The following is a 19066-nucleotide window of genomic DNA, read 5'->3' on the forward strand; positions in this document are numbered from 1 at the left end:
AATAGAGTGAGACTGTCTCAAAATAATATTTTTTTAAGGGCGATGCCTGTGACTCAGTGAGTAGGGCACCAGCCCCATATACTGAGGGTGGCGGGTTCGAACCCGGCCCTGGCCAAACTGCAAAAAAATAGCCAGGCGTTGTGGTGGGTGCCTGTAGTCCCAGCTACTCGGGAGGCTGAGGCAAGAGAATCGTCTAAGCCCAAGGGCTGGAGGCTGCTGTGAGCTGTGACGTCACAGCACTCTACTGAGGGCGATAAAGTGAGACTCTGTCTTTAAAATAATAATAATAATAATTCTTTAAATGAAAGAATGAATATTTTAACATTCAGCTTTAAATTACTTCCTACTTCATAGAAAATTAAGATGCCTTCCCTCATATTTTATTTTGTTTATAAATCTGTCTCTTCTACCAGGCTATGAGAATCTTCACACCTGGTGACCTACAGCACTGCCGATCACATAGTAGGTACTTAATAAATATTGAATGAATAACCAAGTCTGCCTTGTTCACTCAGCATCTAGTACAGGAGCTAAATAGATATTTGTGGGGCAAATGAACAAAGAATGGAGACTTCCAGAAACCCTTCCAGCTCTACATAAAGCTCTAGGACTCCTCTTGGTAGCACCCACCGCTGGCACCTGCCCATCTTATAAACAATTGATATTACTTATAAGTAAGAATAGAGGGTTTAAGTGTAGATTCAGTTAAATCATGTAACACTCCAAAAAGTTCAACCTACGTTTAACACCTGATGGTGGCACAGTTGTATCACATATAATGTTCAAGACTCTAATGAATGCACTGGTCTATTTATTTCTGCACTAACTAGTCTGCCAATAGGATTTGGCAAAACTATGAGCAGTGACAGAATCAGGGAATCAAAAGTCTTGCTGTGAGCAAGACATGAAGCCAGGAAATGAGGAGGGCTGAGAGCTCTGGGCTGAGAGTCTGGGCTGGCATGAGCAGAGCAGGGACTGGCACAGGGCTCAGGGCTGGAACCTCCTCCAAGGCTGGGTCTAGGGCCAGGTCTAGTCCTATCATCTCCTTGCTGTTGTTCCATGGCACTAGCTTTTACACTGTAATTCTCTGTCATGAAGTGGACATAAAATTGCTTTTTTAGTACCAGTTCTTTCAGAGCAAGTTGTTTTCATTTTACTCAGAGCACTCAACTTATTAAAAGTGATGAAAATAGTTCATTTCCTCTACCAGGACTCTCAAACTAGGCATCAGGCCGTTTAGTGAAGGGCAGACACCTACTGGTGAAGGGTGATATTGCAACCAAGCTCTACAATGCATAATAATGTCAATATCTCAAAGTTGAGGCAGGCTGCTAAAATGTAGGAGTTGGCAACTATGAAATCAAAGGTTGCTTAGATAAGGAATACAATTCTTTTGGGAAGAAAGAGGTCAGGAGAAAGGAAGAAATTTGATAGTGGGACGGTGATTTTATTATTAGGTGCTATAAAATGTTCTCAAGGGGTGTAGTCCCTAATCTACCACAACAGTTTTGTATTTGGAATTTTTTCTTCATAATGACATGTCTTGAATTTTTAAAATGATGAGTGGAATTTTCCATCCAGAAATTCATCCTACTGCTAATCTTGCTGAAATAATCACTAAGCAAGAGAACTCTTAAATAAATAAAGGGTAGAAAAATCAGGACGATATTCCTCAAATCATTAATCTGCTCAATTCTGGCGAGGAGACTTTTTTTTTTTTCTGCAGTATGAGTGGAATTTGAGACCACAGTAGCCATAGTCTTTAGGAGCCAGACAGCCAGTCATGACTAGGAAATGCTACAGACATAGAAGCCTCTTCCACCTCAGAGTTTTGGCACAGAAATCTCAGGAGTTAGTCTGTCAACCTTAAATCCCTTTAAAATGCAATCAAAAAGCCTGATTCTAAAATACAGGAGGTATTCAAAGGTTAGATAAAAAATAAGGCTAATCCCAGCATAGGCTCTTTGTTTGAATGAAAAAAGATGCTTTCTTCCATCCACTTCAACTATAAATAAGTCCATCCCCTATCATTGCAGGTGAATGATATAATAGTGGTTACCACAAATTAGAACTTCTCTTTTCCAGACAAGTCCCATCATCAAGTCTGTTCCAAATGGACACTTTTGTTTTTCACAAACCAGAGCTTTCGCTTTCCTCTCTTGTCTCCCCTCTCACCCCCCTCCTTCCAGGGAAGGTCGGCACACTCAAAACCAGAAACTGCCAGCTCTGGAGTGGTGGCTCCTCTTCTTCTTCTCTCTGCTCTATTCTAAGAAACATGTAATTATCCCTGTGGCTCAAGAACTATTTGCAGCTTTAGCAGGATACCATGGCTTTGGCCAGTACCTATTAAACTAGAAAGTAGAGCTGTAAACAGACGGCTAGGAAAAGGTCAGTGTTAATTCCATATACTATAGCCTGAGGCAAAGAGGCTCAGTTCCTCTCCACTCTTCCCTCTGAGAATGGCCTCGGGGCCCGTAAAGCTGACCCCAGGCCCTGTACCCAGGGGCAGTAAAGGTATCAGTACTTTTGAACTTGGAATTGCTACTGATGTTGGTCAGGGATACCTACATGCTTCAAATATTAGAAATAGTAGTAATAATAAAAACAGAACCAAGCATTTATCACTTACAATGTACTGGACACTATTTTAAGTGCTTTACACATATTGTTATAGACCCTATAATAATCCTGAGGCAGACTGCTATGATTATCCCCATTTTACAGATGAGGAAACTGAGGCCCATGTGAGGAAACACCCTTTTTCACTTCTGGGATCTCTGCTTGCATGTTCTCCCCAACACCTTTATCCTCATCAACCCTCTCAAACCGCCTGGCATAGTAGGAAATAAAAGAATTTAGAATTCTTTTGTTAGCTCCAGATGTGGTATGAGCCAACACCTTTGCAGATGAGGAGGGTGATTTTCAGTGGCAGGAAGAAAAATTTGGGCTATTGTTAATCTAAATGTATAAACCCAGTGAGAACTCAATCATTCCTTTGTATACCCAAATTCCTATCTTCTCTTTGTCCATGACTGCTTTGGATAGAAGAGTTTTGTCATCCAGGGAATGGAAAGATTGTTAGGAAAGAAGATAATTTACTCTAGGGTGAGTAGAAGTGGGCATAGGAATTGCTCAACATTGCATCTATCATTGCCCAGAATGGTGGCTGACGGAAGAATGTACAGAGGCTGGGGTCTGGTATGTGCTAAGGATGTAAAATGGATCAGGCCCAAATTTATTGGACATTCCTGCTTCTTCCCAGCTCATGCCTCTGCTGTCCCCTCAGAATGTGGGACAGAATGTCATTCATTGTACAGACAGCTGCAGCTCATTCTTTATGACCCAGGGCTCCTCTTTTTCGGCCCTTTCCCAACACCTGAGAAAAATGCTCTTAGCTTGGAGCCACCACATTACTTTGTATAAAGAGGAACAAATGGTTAGGAAGAGGCCTACCTCTGCTACTTCATGAAGGCATTCTCAGGGAAAGACAAGAAGCCTAGAGGGGAGGAGGTGGGGGGTGCTCCCACCGAATGGTCACAATGTAAGGGCGTATGGCACACCTCTTGGGTGCGGGACACAACTACAACAGGGACCTTACCCAACAAACAAAAACATTGTAACCTAATCGTTTGTACCCTCATATTAATCTGAAAATTTAAAAAAAGCTTGAGAAAGGAAAAAAACAGACAATGAGCCTTTCTGGTTTATAACTTTTTTGGTATAAGATGAAACAACCTCAAATCCTTTTTTTGGAAAACAGGTAGGGTATCATTAACCCATCCATCCATCATCCACCATCCACCCATCCATCATCCGTCTACCATCCACAGCATCTCCAGTGTGGCTCCCAGGACCTGGAGCACAGTCGGTGCTCAGTAGGAGTATGCTGAACACTGAAGAGAAGAAATGGAAAATATTCTTACCAGATTTCTTTTTCCCAATGTGCTCCCTGTACAGGAAAGAAAGCGGTGGGAAAAGAGTAGTGAGTCAGTACTTACTTGTGACATGAGTATTGACACGAGTTATTCCACTAGGAAACCGAGGTCCTCCATCCCCCACAACTCTGTCAGTGAGTGAATAAAATCTAAGACAACCCCAGGGACCCAGACTTCCTATAAAAGAAAGAGTTCCTGTTAATTTTCTCCTTCTGCGGGAAAAGTGCTCTGCACCTTAGGGACTGGTCTCTCCATTTATTTGTGGTGTGGAGGGCCCTGGGGAGGAGTTGAAGGGGCTTACATAGTCTGCAAGCAGGAGTTAGGGTGCCATACTGCACCAAGCATCTTCTCAGGCAGAGTAGAGGTCCCTGCCCCACCTCAGGGGGCTGAAGATGCTTGATGGTAAATGGTGAGGGAAACCCACTGCAACTAGTTCAAGTCTGCATAGCAGGGAACACAGCACATCTCTCTAGTGGTAGGTAGCATGACGGAGATTACTACAGGCTAGAACTCACAGGGAATAATGAATAATGACTCCCTTGCATTTGTCGGACCATTCCAGAATTTATAAATACAATTGTATCACAAATCCGGGGTTACAAAATACTTTCAAGTCAATTGTCTCATTAGTAAAAACATTTCTAGTGGTTGGGATGGGACACAGATGTGATAACAGGATTAGCTAATAATTACTGACTGCTACTGCCCTGTGCCAGCACCCTGTTAGACACATTTAGTGCAATTACGTTTAGTTCACTTATTTAAGGTCACAATAACTCTGGGAAATAAGTACTATTTTCATTCCCATTTTACAGATGAGAACAATGAGGCACACAGAGGGTAAGTTACTTGCCCAAGGTCATGCAGCTAGCAAGTAGCACAGCTCGTACCTGAACTCATTTTAAAATTGAAATAATTATAATTGACATCCCATAAAACTCATCCTTTGAAAGTATACAATTCACTATTTTTTTTTAGTATATTTAGAAGGTTGTGCAACCATCACCACTATCTTATTCTGGGACATTTTCATCACCCCCAAAAGAAACTCCATACCCATTAGGAGTCACTTCCCAGTCCCTTGCCTCCTAGCCCTTGGCAACCACAACCACTGATTTACTTGCTATCTCTAATGATTTGTCTATTAGGGACGTTACATGTCAATGGAATCAAACAATATGTGGCTTTTTGTGCCTGGCTTCTTTCTTTTTTTTTTTTTTTTGTAGAGACAGAGTCTCACTTTATGGCCCTTGGTGGAATGCCGTGGCCTCACACAGCTCACAGCAACCTCCAACTCCTGGGCTTAAGTGATTCTCTTACCTCAGCCTCCCGAGTAGCTGGGACTACAGGCGCCCGCCACAACGCCCGGCTATTTTTGGTTGCAGTTTGGCAGGGCCGGGTTTGAACCCGCCACCCTCGGTATATGGGGCCGGCGCCTTACCGACTGAGCCACAGGCGCCGCCCGTGCCTGGCTTCTTTCATTGGCATCACGTCTTTGAGGCTCCTCCACATTATAGCACATGTCAGGGCTTCATTCCTTTTTGTTGTTAAATAATATTCCACTGTATGGAATTTGTCCATTATCATGTTACCAGACATTTGGGTTGTTTCCCCTTTTCCGCTATTGTGAATAATGCTTCTGTGAACATTTGCGTGCAAGTTTTTATATGGACATATATTTTTCTTCCTCTTCGCTATATGCCTATGAGTGGAACTGCTAGGCCATATGGTAATTTAGATTTGACTTTTCGAGGAACTGCTGGACTGACAGCCCCGGTGGTTGCATCATTTTACATTTACCGTAGCAATGCAGCAATGTATGAAGGTTCTAATTTCTCCAGATCCTCAACAACTCCTGTTATCTATTTGATCACGGCTGTCCTAGTGGGTGTGAAGTGGTATTTCACTGTAGTTTCGATTTGCATTTCCTGGTGGCTAATTATGCTGTGCATCTTCTCATGTGCTTCTGGGCTTTTTGTGTATTTTCCTTGGAGAAATGTCTAGTCAATGTCTGGGTTTTTGACCACTGTGTAATAATACTTCAGAGCAACCTCAGGAGCGGGCAGAGAGCTCAGCCAAGCCCAGTATCCCTGGGCTGCATTCCTCCTGTGTGTCTGGAGGGAGTAGGCAGAGCCTGGCTTGGTGATGTCCTCCAGCCAGGCATTACATCAGCAAGGATGACCTTCACAGCCCTGGGAAGGCTGCGGGTCAGGGTGGAATACCCCAGCTCACCTTTACTGGCACTTACTGGGTCCTGGTCAGATGTTATACCTGGACTGACTCGCTAATCCTCACACAACCCTGGCAGGGTCCCTCCGTTTTGCAGATGGAGATGCTAAAGCCCAGAGAGGGCCTTGCCCTCTAGGACTAGAATCCAGGAAGCCTGGCTGCAGGCCACTCTCCCGACCACAACCCTGGGCTGTCTTGAGTGTCAAGTTCAGTGTCCCTCTTAGCTGCCACTTTAAGATGCACCTAACCAAGGTCCCTCCAGGCTGCTTTCAGAGCACCAGCTGCCAGAGTTGCCATCCAGGGCAGCAAGCTGAGCCAGTCCTAGTCTCCTACGGGGCCACACACCTGTCCTACTTGTTTGCGCTGTCCCAGATGGAGTGAGGGAGTGGGAGGAGCAGCACACACGGGCCCAAGCAGACTCATTGTCTCCTCTGTGTGACACGCTTGGGATGTTCCCAAGCTTTCCTACTCACAGTGGCAAAAACCCTCCTTTAAGACCACCACCATCATTTCCTCACCTCAAAACTGACTAGAAAAGCCCCCCAATTTCCATCTGAAGCTCAAATTTGGGTATAAGCTTCAGGATTCTGACCAAGAGGCCAACGAGCCTCTCTCGAGGTTCCTTATTCCCTGACCAATACCCAGGGCCCAGATGAGCCAGGCCCTGGGCCCTGGGCAGCCTTCCCACCTTCCTGACGCTATCCTTCATGGGCAGGATATTGCTTAATCCTCACAACCAAGATGTGAGCTGGGGGAGCCGCTCCCACTTTACTAATGAGGACACAAACTCAGAGAAGTCAAGTCACTTGTCTAAGGCCACAGAGCTGAGAAGGGACAGGATGTGAACCTTCTCCTCCTTTCCTGCAGCCTCTTGGAACCAGATTACATGTCCTCCAGCACGATGCTGGTGAGCTTGCCTCAGCTGTCACTTGGTGCTTTCTTTGGTATAGTCTAGGCTGTGCTTTGTATTTTTAGTGGGTGAGTCACGTGTGTCTGCACGTGCGCCTGAGTAACCACATGTTCATGCAGCCTTTCCCAACACTGTGAAAGGCAGCAGGCCCTCCATACTTATTTGCTGAATGGATGAACAATGCCAGTGCTCCTGGCCCTGTGCTACTTCTAGAAGCCCAAGCCAGAGGGCAAGCAGGACAAGTACTGCCTTGGCCACCCAAGAGGGGAAGGCAGACAGCATGACAAAATCACCCTGCAACCTGCCCTACTTCCTGCCTGCCCTTGAGGACTGGCTTCCCTCCTACCTCCCTGAGTGTCCTTCTTTCCTGGAAGAAGGTGACCCTCCCAAGCACAGCAGGCTGCCTCCGGCCTGGCTCTCTCTCTGCTATGCCAAGTTGGTCTGAAGCTCGCTCAGAGGCTGGGGACCCACTTTAACTACCCACCCTCACCAGAAGGGAGGCCAAAGGCTTCCTAGTATTAACATTCAGAAGGGTCACCAAGGCTGGGGCTCTTAAGTACAGGTCCAAGTAGGTGTGGGATTCTGCACAAACAAGGCCTCCTGAAAGTGCAGGCCTGAGGAAGACACTAGATCAGTACGCCGCCTCTGGTGGCTGGCGGTCCTCCTTGCTCCTGCCCCGGGCAGTAAGCAAGATCCGCAGAGCTCATCCCAGTGCTTTCTGTGTATCTTCTTATTGGATTCCCCCACGCAGTGCTGTGAGGGAGGTGTCACAAGGCCCAGCTCATAAAAGAGGATACTGAGGCCCAGGGCCGGGAAACAACGCCCAAAGTCAGCCAGCTTAGAACTGGCTGCTATGGACTGAATGTTTGTGCCTCCTCAAAACTCACATGCTGAAGCCCTAACCACCAATGTGAAGGCATTTGGGGAGGGAGCCTCTGGGAGATGACTGGGTCATGAGGGTGGAGCCCCCGTGCCCCCGGTAAGAAAAGACATAGCAGAGCTGACTTTCTCTCTTCTCTCCTCACCATGCAGGGATCAAGGCATCCACCTGCAAACCAGAAAGTAGGAAATGGCCTCACACCTTGGTCTTGGACTTCCAGTCTCCAGAACTGTGGTAAATTTATTTCTGTTGTTTAAGCTGCCCAGCTTGTGGTGTTTTGTTACAGCAACTCAGAGTGACTAAGACAGGGGTCAAGCAGGCATCCCTGCTGAGGAGTATCCAGCTGGCATCTTAACGACTCTTCAGAGGTAGTGTTGGAATTAAAAACAGCTATGTCTGGGCATTCAGAGAGGAACAATCCCCTGGATACCACGTTTTGAGCAGCTGGTTTGTTCTTAGAATTTTTCCCCAGGCAGCCTTTCAGTCCTCACAGGTACTCTACAAAGTACTGCTATTCTCCTTCCACAGTGGAGTAAATCGGAGTCCAGAGGCAAAGTGGGGGAGGTGCAGGGCTATACCACCCATGAGCAGTAGAGGCAGGATTTGAACCTGTGTTTACCCAATTCCAAACCCAGGCTTTTTTCTATTAAGTAAAGCTTGTCATGTCTTATGGGACACACACACACAGAGGCTGCACAGGGCTCAGGTACAGACTCAGGCAGACCTGGGGAAAATTCACCACCACTTCTTCTAGCCATGCATCTCTTTTATTATTTGAAGCCTCAACTTCTTCATCTGCAAAATGGGAATGAGAGTTTTTAATGTGGTAGTTTTGTGAGAGAATGAAGTGGAAACTGAACATAAGCTCTGTATCTTTGACTCTTACAATTTCACCTTGTATAGAAATTTTAACTGAAGACTGAATGGCAGTTTAGTCTGAAAAGCCCAGGAGGACCGTAGACAAAGGTACTTTGAGAATATTCTATCGTGTCTTATGATATTGATAAAAATTGGGAAATGTTTGCTAGAAAAATGCTAAAGATATCAAGAACAGAAACATTAGCCAGCATGGGCTAAACACCCAATAGGATCAGTTTTAGACTTATTCTATGTGTTTATTTATTTTAATTTATGAACGTGTCTTGACTCTTATGTTGGCAAGATGTTCCCTTGCAATGATCTGATTCAAAAGGTTCACTGCTGTCTCTTATGGAATGCTCTCCTACTTCCAACCACGACTTCTACACAACTTCTGTGTGTGCCAACTAGGAGAAACTGTATTTACTCACCCCGTGCTTGTCACAGGGATGGTATTTACTGCAATATATTTAATGCAGGAAACTTCCTCATCTGCATGCTAGTCATTAGTCTGTGACGTCTGTACTTCATTCTGGATGCTGCTGTGTGTATATAATACACAAACAGTATAAAGGACCTGACTGCGCTTGTTAAAATTCTTTGATGTTATCTCCTTACAAGTCTATTAAAAAGTAATAACTTTTATGACTCCAACAGATTCATTTCCAAAAAGCAACATGTATCTTTCTCTCTGGACATATGTAAAGTGCTCAGCACACCACCCACCCTGTCCACAACTAAGTTTTGATTGCTTAACAAACCCAAGCTTTGCTTATGACTACTGACTGGGGAAACGAGTTAGCTCAGAGTTCAGTGCAGCTGTTTCTACACTTGTAACAGAGCCTGGATGGCACAAACCCCAAACTCTGCTGGCTCTTATTCTGTGACCACAAGATAGCCCTGGCACTTTGGCCTGGGCTCTTCCTTTCCGCATTGCTATTTTTCTACTAGCCAGATCCCTTCTTTCTTTCCCCAAGGTGCCATGTGTCCATCAGTGTTTTAGGCTGGCAGGGATGATGGTGTGGGGAGGCAGGTGGTATCTGGGTCCTGTACAGTGTGCCCTGAACATTTGGGGCTGCTGGCTGTGTACTGACAGGGCCCTAGGGGTCCTGTCTGTCCACTGAGGGAGCGGCAACAGGAAGGCAGGGCTGTGGTGGATATCCTGGACAGCTTTGGAACCTGGCTGATTAGGATCAAATTTTGGCCTTGTCACTCACTGGCAATGGGACCTGGTGTTGATCTCTGTTGCTCATCCACACACATCCCCAATGGTTCCTGAGCACATCTATCTCTATGGAAGAGACACCAAGAGGAATCTACTCATGGGCTCACAGTCTGCCCTGTTCCAACACACTGTGCCAAGGGTGGAGTATTACGGGGTGACAGAGTATTATGGGATGACAGCCAGCTTCCTTCACCTGCCAAACAGAATGATCGTTTGGAATGCACTCCTACTTCCAACCACGACTTCTTCTTACCCACTTTGCAGTGATGGGAAGGCTAAGCGAAGCGTGGCCTTGGAAGGGCTCAAGCAGTGGAACCTAGACTAAGTTCCACTTTGCTTTGCTTTAGGGAAGCTGGACTGGCAGAAGGGAGGGCTCTGGGGAAGCCCACAAACCCACTTACTCTTTTGGGGGATTCAGGTCCTCAGGTCTTGTCTCAAAGAACTGCAGCACCTCATCACACTGAGAGATGTAGGGGGGCAGCTGGATCAGGGCCTGGAGAAGAAACACGGGTTAAGTCCAAAGGAAGGAAAAGGGTATGAGGAATGCGCACGCCAGAGGTTCCCCAACTTGGGCAGGCAGCAGAATCATCTGGAGGGCGTGCTAGAACACATATCTCTGGGCCCTACCCAAGAATTTCTGACTCAGTAGGTCTGCAGAGAGGCCAGGGACTGTGCATTTCTAATAAGTTCCCTCACATACTGTACGTGCATATATGTAAAGGAATATCTGGACAAAATATATGCACATATTTAGAGAAAATCATATAATACTGTACATGCTATTTTGTAAACTGATGTTTTCACTTAACAATAAATTGTAAACTTCATGGCACTTCATTATTGTTCTACCACATCAACTATCCTGGATATTGGCTGTCTATTGTATAATGGATCATAGTTTATTCAACTAGTTGCCTACTGGTGAACATCCATGTTGTTTCCAACATGCTTACATACATGTTTTAACTCACAAATCTGGGGTATTTTTATTTATTTATTTTTTATTGTTTGGGATTCATTGAGGGTACACAGAATTAGGTTACACTGATGGCATTTGTTAAAGACCTTCTTATAATTGTATCCTCAAGAGGTGTGCCATACACTCTGATCCCCCCCCTTCCCTCCTCTCCTCTCCCCACTTGTTCATTTCCCTACCCCACCCCTTGTATTAGCTCATCTACTGCCTTCCTATTAGAATTGAGTACATTGGATTCTTGCTTCTCCATTCTTGTGATGCTTTACTAAGAAGAATATGTTCCACCTCCATCCAGGTTAATACAAAAGATGTAAAGTCTCCATCTTTTTTAGTGGCTGAATAGTATAATAGTATTCCATTTTATACATATACCACAGCTTGTTAATCCATTCCTGGGTTGGTGGGCATTTAGGCTGTTTCCACATTTTGGTTATTGTAAATTGAGCTGCGATAAAAAGTCTAGTGCCAAAGTCCTTATGAGGAAAGGATTTTTTTTTTCTTCTGGGTAGATGTCCAGTAATGGGATTGTAGGATCCAATGGGAGGTCTAATTTGAGTCTTTGGGGATTCTCCAGACTTCCTTCCAAAAAGGTTGTATTAGTTGGCAGTCCCACCAGCAATGTAAAAGCATTCCCTTCTCTCCACAACCACGCCAGCATCTGCAGCTTTGAGACTTTGTGATGTGGGCCATTCTCACTGGGGTTAGGTGATATCTCAGGGTGGTTTTGATTTGTATTTCTCTGATGATTAGGGATGATGAGCATTTTTCCATAGATGTCTTAGCCATTCATCTGTGTTCTTTAGAGAAGGTTCTATTCATATCTCTTGCTCAGTGATACATGGGACATTTTGGTCATTTTTGTTTGATTAATTTGAGTTCTGTATACATCGTAGTTACCAAGTTTTTGTCCTATTTAAAATATGTAAATATCCTTTCCCATTGTATAAGTTGTCTGTTTGCTTTGGTGGTTGTTTCCTTAGCTGTACAGAAGCTTTTCAGTTTAATTAAGTCCCATTTGTTTATTTTTGTTGTTGCAATTGCCACAGAAGTCTTCTTCATAAAATCTTTCCCCAGGTTGATATTTTCTAGTGTTTCCCCCACACTTTCTTTGAGGATTTTTATTGTTTCATGTCTTAGATTTAAATCTTTCATCCATCTTGAATCAATTTTTATAAGTGGTGAGAGGTGTGGGTCCAGTTACAGTCCAAATCTGAGGTATTAAAGTGAGGGGTCTGTTTTATGATCTGGATAGAGGTTAGAAGTCTCCAGATTAATAAGGGGTTGAAACATCTGGGCTCTCACTAGCCAGTTCCATTCTAACTTGTCACAACAGTGAGCTGTACTGACAGGCTGAACAGGGAGGTCAGGTAGAGGGCAAAAGTGGTACTAGGCCCTTGTGCTAATTTATCTACCAACATATGTTCATTCAAAGATTCAACAGGTGTTTTCTTTGGACCCAGAGCTATACCAGTTTCTATGCCAAATACAAGAGAAGTACTGGGTACATCCTGCTCATTAAAGGATGTGGAATTCAGACATGTTTCCATAATAAATTAACAGCTCAGTTTAACAAATATTTACTTAAGCCCCCTGCTGGCTCAGGTCTTGGGCCGGGGTGATGGGGATGCAGATCCTAGTGCATGAGAGTTGGTTCATGAACATATTTTATTTCAAACAGCTGTACAAGTAGCATGTACATGCATAAGCATGATTTGCACAGGTGATTCTGGCAGCCATATTGGCTCACCAGTGCATGCTCTCCAGTGAGCCAGGACTCTGTTCTCTTCTAGAAGGCATCAGTTCCCTGGTGCCTATCATATGCCTTCTCATTAAGCTAAGCCTGAGTCTGGAGTGGAAGAGCTATGTCTTCTATTTTCTATATAACCAGCCCTTAAAAGCTCACCAACCATCCTTAAAGTGATAGGCAACCTTGCAGCAGTACTACGTTCAGACAGACTAATGAGGAGACAAATAGAGGCTTCCAATATGGTACCTTCTACAGGCCTTCTACGGAGTTTCAGGGGTGTTTTGACCCCACATGATTATTTCCCCATTAAACAAATTTTAATTGTGGTAAAAAATACATAGTATAAAATTGACCATCTTAACCATTTTCAAGTGCACAGTTCAGTAGCATTAAGAACATTTACTCTGTTATGCAACTATCATCACTATCCATCCATTGAACTCTTACTCTTACAAAGCTGAAACTCTGTACCCATTAAAAAAAATAACTCTTGGCGAAGACAAGATGGCTGACTGAAGCCAGCTTTACACAGAGGCTCCCGTCCAGAAGGAGGGTTAAAGGACAGAAACTTAGCAAGTAACCTGGTGGATTAGAGCTGCACCAAGAGAGAAGTTTGAAGAACGCACATCAACCCTGCTGAGGCGAGCTGTGACCACAAGGATACAAACAAAAGGTACAAAATCCATCACCAAGAGGATGGGAGTCCCCTCCCCCTTGAGAATGGCTCAGAGTGCCCCACAAACAAACGAGCAGAGTTCGAAGGTCCTCCCACTACACTCCACGGGGGAGACCCTCTAAAAACTGGACCTACCTCCCCTACTAGGGTGCCACAAAATTCTCCTGCCAGGCATAAAACTGTATATATTCTCTACCTGCAACTCTGAGCTCCCAGCACTCCCCTCCACTCTCACTCTGAGGTCTGGAGGCCTCTCCCCCAGGAGTCCAGATTCTTGGGTGATTTCTCGAGGGGTGTGGACAGGGCCTAAAGTGCAGCTGGTCAGTGCTGACTCTGTGGCACGGGAGTGGAGAGGACGGTCAGCTGAGAGGGAACCATGCAGGGGCAGCGGTGCTCTGAGGCACAGAATAGCAGCCATCTTTTGGCAACAATAGGGCTCACTCCTGGATATTCTGAAGCCACACCCCCTGTCTCCCTGGGCAATCAGAGGAGGTCGGGCATCTATTCAGGTGGCAACCACCATGGAACAAATCTGGAACGGAAACGCAGGCCCCCTGAGACTTCAACCCAGAGTAACTGTTTCACTAGGGTCGAACAGAGACCAGCTGAAAACAAGTAAGAACCACTTAGCCCCACCACACCAAACAGGTCCCCAGTTTCTCAGGCCATAGCACTGTACAGGTCCCCGACAAAGCTCCAGGGGAAAAATAAAATGGTGTAAAACAATCATGGGGTGGAATCAGTAGAAAAACTCTGGTAACATGAATCACCAGAATAGATGAACCCCCCCAAGGAAAGATATGGCAGATGTAACTGAAGATCCCATTCATAAACAGCTGGCCGAGATGTCAGAAATCGAATTCAGAATTTGGATTGCAAATAAGATTAATAGAATGGAGCAAAATTTGGAATTAGAAATTTGAGGAGAAATTCAAAAGTTGTCTCAAGAATTTAACAAATTTAAAGACAAAACCACCAAAGATTTTGACGCACTGAAGCAAGAATTTGCAGCCGTCAAAGATCTGAAAAATTCAGTAGAAGTCCTCAGTAACAGAGTGGAGCAAGCAGAAGAAAGGATTTCTGACATTGAAGACAAAGCCTTCAAACACTCCCAAACACTCAAAGAGGAAGAGAAATGGAGAGCAAAAATGGATTATTCTCTCAGAGAGCTCTGGGATAATTCGAAGAAGGTTAATATCCGCCTCATTGGAATCCCTGAAAGTGATGAAGTGGACTTGCAAGGCACAGAGGCCCTTCTCCATGAAAATATGAAAGAGAATTTTCCAGACATGCCAAGAGATTCTGAATTTCAGATAGCTGACAGTTTCAGAACCCCAGCACGACTCAATCACAGTAAGACATCCCCCAGGCATATCATAATTAACTTAACTAAAGTTAAAATGAAGGAGAAAATTCTGAAAGCAGCCAGATGTAAGAAATCCATTACCTACAAAGGGAAGAACATTAGAATGACTGCAGATCTCTTTGCTGAAACTTTTCAAGCCAGAAGAGGGTGGTCATCGACTTTTAATCTACTAAAGCAAAATAAATTTCAACCCCGGATCCTGTATCCAGCTAAACTGAGTTTCATTTATGATGGAGAAATTAAATACTTTAATGACATTCATATGTTGACGAAATTTGCCATAACCAAACCAGCTCTTCAGGATATTCTCAGACCTATCCTCCATAATGACCAGCCCAATCCTCTACCACAAAAGTAAACTCACTCAGAAACTTTTGATCAAACTCCAACTTCTACAGTGGCAAAAGGATTAAAAATGTCCACTGAACTTTCGAAAAACTCGATACCCAAAATTTTACCAGACTTATCAATATTCTCCATTAATGTGAATGGCTTAAACTATCCTCTAAAGAGGCACAGGTTAGCTGACTGGATAGAAAAACTCAGGCCAGATATTTGCTGCGTAGAAGAGTCACATCTTACCCTAAAAGATAAATATACACTCAGGGTGAAAGGATGGTTCTCCATATTTCAGGCAAATCAGAAAAAAGCAGGTGTTGCAATTCTATTTGCAGATACAATAGGCTTTAAACCAACAAAAGTAAGGAAGGATAAGAATGGTCACTTCATATTTGTTAAGGGTAATACTCAATATGATGAGATCTCAATTACTAATATCTATGCACCCAACCAGAATGGACCTCAATTTATAAGAGAAACTCTAACAGACATGAGCAACTTGATTTCCTCCAGCTGCATAATAGTTGGAGATTTCAACACTCTTTTGGCCACGTTGGATCCATCCTCCAAGAAGAAGCTGAGCAAAGAAATTTTAGATTTAAACCTAATCATCCAACATTTGGATTTAGCAGACATCTACAGAAAATTTCATCCCAACAAAACTGAATACTCATACTTCTCATCAGCCCACAGAACATATCCAAAATCGATCACATCTTAGGTCACAAGTCTAACCTCAGTAAATTTAAAGGAATAGAAATTATTCCTTGCATCTTCTCGGACCACCACAGAATAAAAGTTGAACTCAGTAACAACAGGAATCTGCATACTCATACAAAAATATGGAAGTTAAATAACCTTATGCTGAATGATAGCTGGGTCAGAGATGAGATCAAGAAGGAAACTGCCAAATTTTTGGAACAAAACGACAAAGAAGATAAGAATTATCAGAAGAACCTCTGGGATACCGCAAACGCAGTCCTAAGAGGGAAATTTATAGCACTGCAAGCCTTCCTCAAGAGAACGGAAAGAGAGGAAGTTAATGACTTAATGGGACATCTCAAGCAACTGGAAAAGGAAGAACATTCCAACCCCAAACCCTGTAGAAGAAAAGAAATAACCAAAATTAGAGCAGAATTAAATGAAATTAAAAACAAAAGAATTATACAACAGATCAATAAATCAAAGAGTTGTTTTTTGAAAAGGTCAATAAAATAGATAAACCTTTGGCTAACCTAACCAGGAAGAAAAGAGTAAAATCCCTAATCTCATCAATCAGAAACGACAAAGACGAAATAACAACAGACTCCTCAGAAATTCAAAAAATCCTTAATGAATATTACAAGAAACTTTATTCTCAGAAATATGAAAATCTGAAGGAAATTGACCAATACTTGGAAGCACATCACCTTCCAAGACGTAGCCAGAATCAAGTGGAAATGTTGAACATGCCCATAACAAGTTCTGAAATAGCATCAACCATACAAAATCTCCCTAAAAAGAAAAGCCTGGGACCAGATGGCTTCACGTCAGAATTCTACCAAACCTTTAAAGAGGAATTAGTACCTGTATTACTCAACCTGTTCCAAAATGTAGAAAAACAAGGAAGACTACCTAACACGTTCTATGAAGCAAACATCACTCTGATCCCCAAACCAGGAAAAGACCCAACAAGAAAAGAAAATTGTAGACCAGTATCACTAATCATGAATATAGATGAAAAAATATTCAACAAGATCCTAACAAACACAATCCAGCAACACATCAAACAAATTATACATCATGACCAAGTTGGTTTTATCCCAGGGTCTCAAGGCTGGTTCAATATCTGTAAATCTATAAGTATAATTCAGCCCATAAACAAATTAAAAAAAAAAGACCATATGATTCTCTCAATTGATGCAGAAAAAGCTTTTGATAATATCCAGCATCCCTTCATGATCAGAACACTTAAGAAAATTGGTATAGAAGGGACATTTCTTAAACTGATAGAGGCCATCTACAGCAAACCCACAGCCAATATCGTATTGAATGGCGTTAAATTGAAATCATTTCCACTCAGATCAGGAACCAGACAAGGCTGCCCATTGTCTCCACTGCTCTTTAACATTGTAATGGAAGTTTTAGCCATCGCAATTCGGGAAGAAAAGGCGATCAAGGGTATCCATATAGGGTCAGAAGAGATCAAACTTTTGGTCTTTGCAGATGATATGATTGTATATCTGGAAAACACCAGGGATTACTGCAAAACTCTTATAAGTGATCAAGGAATACAGCAGCGTCTCAGGTTACAAAATCAACATTCATAAAACGGTAGCCTTTATATACACCAACAATAGTCAAGCTGAAAAAACAGTTAAGGACTCTATTTCATTCACGGTAGTGCCAAAGAAGGTGAAATATTTGGGAGTTTATCTAACGAAATATGTGAAAGATCTCTATAAAGAGAACTGTGAAACTCTAAGAAAAGAAATAGCTGAAGATGTTAACAAATGGAAAAACATACCATGCTCATGGCTGGGAATAATCAACATTGTTAAAATGTCCATACTACCCAAAGCAATATACAATTTTAATGCAATCCCTATTAAAGCTCCACTGTCATACTTTAAAGATCTTGAAAAAATATTTCGTTTTATATGGAATCAGAAAAAAACCTCGAATAGCCAAGACATTACTCAGAAATAAAAACAAATCAGGAGGAATCACCCTACAGACCTCAGACTATACTATAAAACGATAGTGATCAAAAGAGCATGGTACTGGCACAAAAACAGAGAAGTAGATGTCTGGAACAGAACAGAGAACCAAGAGATGAATCCAGCTACTTACCGTTACTTGATCTTTGACAAGCCAATTAAAAACATTCAGTGGGGAAAAGATTCCCTATTTAACAAATGGTGCTGGGTGAACTGGCTGGCAACCTGTAGAAGACTGAAACTGGACCCACACCTTTCACCATTAACTAAGATAGACTCTCACTGGATTAAAGATTTAAACTTAAGACATGAAACTATAAAAATACTAGAAGAGAGTGCGGGGAAAACCCTTAAAGAAATCAGTCTGGGCGAGTATTTTATGAGGAGGACCCTCTGGGCAATTGAAGCAGCTTCAAAAATACATTACTGGGACCTGATCAAACTAAAAAGCTTCTGCACAGCCAAGAACACAGTAAGTAAAGCAAGCAAACAGCCCTCAGAATGGGAGAAGATATTTGCAGGTTATGTCTCTGACAAAGGTTTAATAACCAGAATCCACAGAGAACTCAAATGTATAAGCAGGAAAAGAACAAGTGATCCCATCGTAGGCTGGGCAAGGGATTTGAAAAGAAACTTCTCTGAAGAAGACAGGTGCACGGCCTACAGACATGAAAAAATGCTCATCATCTTTAATCATCAGAGAAATGCAAATCAAAACTACTTTGAGATATCATCTAACTCCAGTAAGATTAGCCCATATCACAAAATCCCAAGACCAGAGATGTTGGCGTGGATGTGGAGAAGAGGGGACACTTCTACACTGCTGGTGGGAATGCAAATTAATACATTCCTTTTGGAAAGATGTTTGGAGAACACTTAGAGATCTAAAAATAGATCTGCCATTCAATCCTATAATTCCTCTACTAGGTATATACCCAGAAGACCAAAAATCACATTATAATAAAGATGTTTGTACCAGAATGTTCATTGCAGCCCAATTCATAATTGCTAAGTCATGGAAAAAGCCCAAGTGCCCATCGATTCACGAATGGATTAATAAATTGTGGTATATGTACACCATGGAATATTATGCAACCTTAAAGAAAGATGGAGACTTTACCTCTTTCATGTTTACATGGATGGAGCTGGAACATATTCTTCTTAGTAAAGTATCTCAAGAATGAAAGAAAAAGTATCCAATGTACTAGCCCTACTATGAAACTAAT

The 19066-nt window shown here is 42.9% G+C and overlaps 1 protein-coding gene across 1 annotated transcript in view; it reads right to left on the bottom strand.

The window, feature by feature from the left end:
- Positions 1-19066, bottom strand: part of SH3PXD2B (SH3 and PX domains 2B) — a 116171-nt gene that overhangs the window by 32854 nt on the left and 64251 nt on the right. The window contains exons 5-6 of the mRNA XM_053566790.1: positions 10439-10530; positions 3924-3949 (exon numbers count right to left, since the gene is read on the bottom strand). Coding sequence (XP_053422765.1) covers positions 3924-3949; positions 10439-10530 — 118 coding nt within the window. The remainder of the gene's footprint in view (positions 1-3923; positions 3950-10438; positions 10531-19066) is intronic.

The sequence above is a fragment of the Nycticebus coucang genome, chromosome 17 (assembly GCF_027406575.1).
Source record: "Nycticebus coucang isolate mNycCou1 chromosome 17, mNycCou1.pri, whole genome shotgun sequence".
Taxonomy (NCBI): Eukaryota; Metazoa; Chordata; class Mammalia; order Primates; family Lorisidae; genus Nycticebus; species Nycticebus coucang.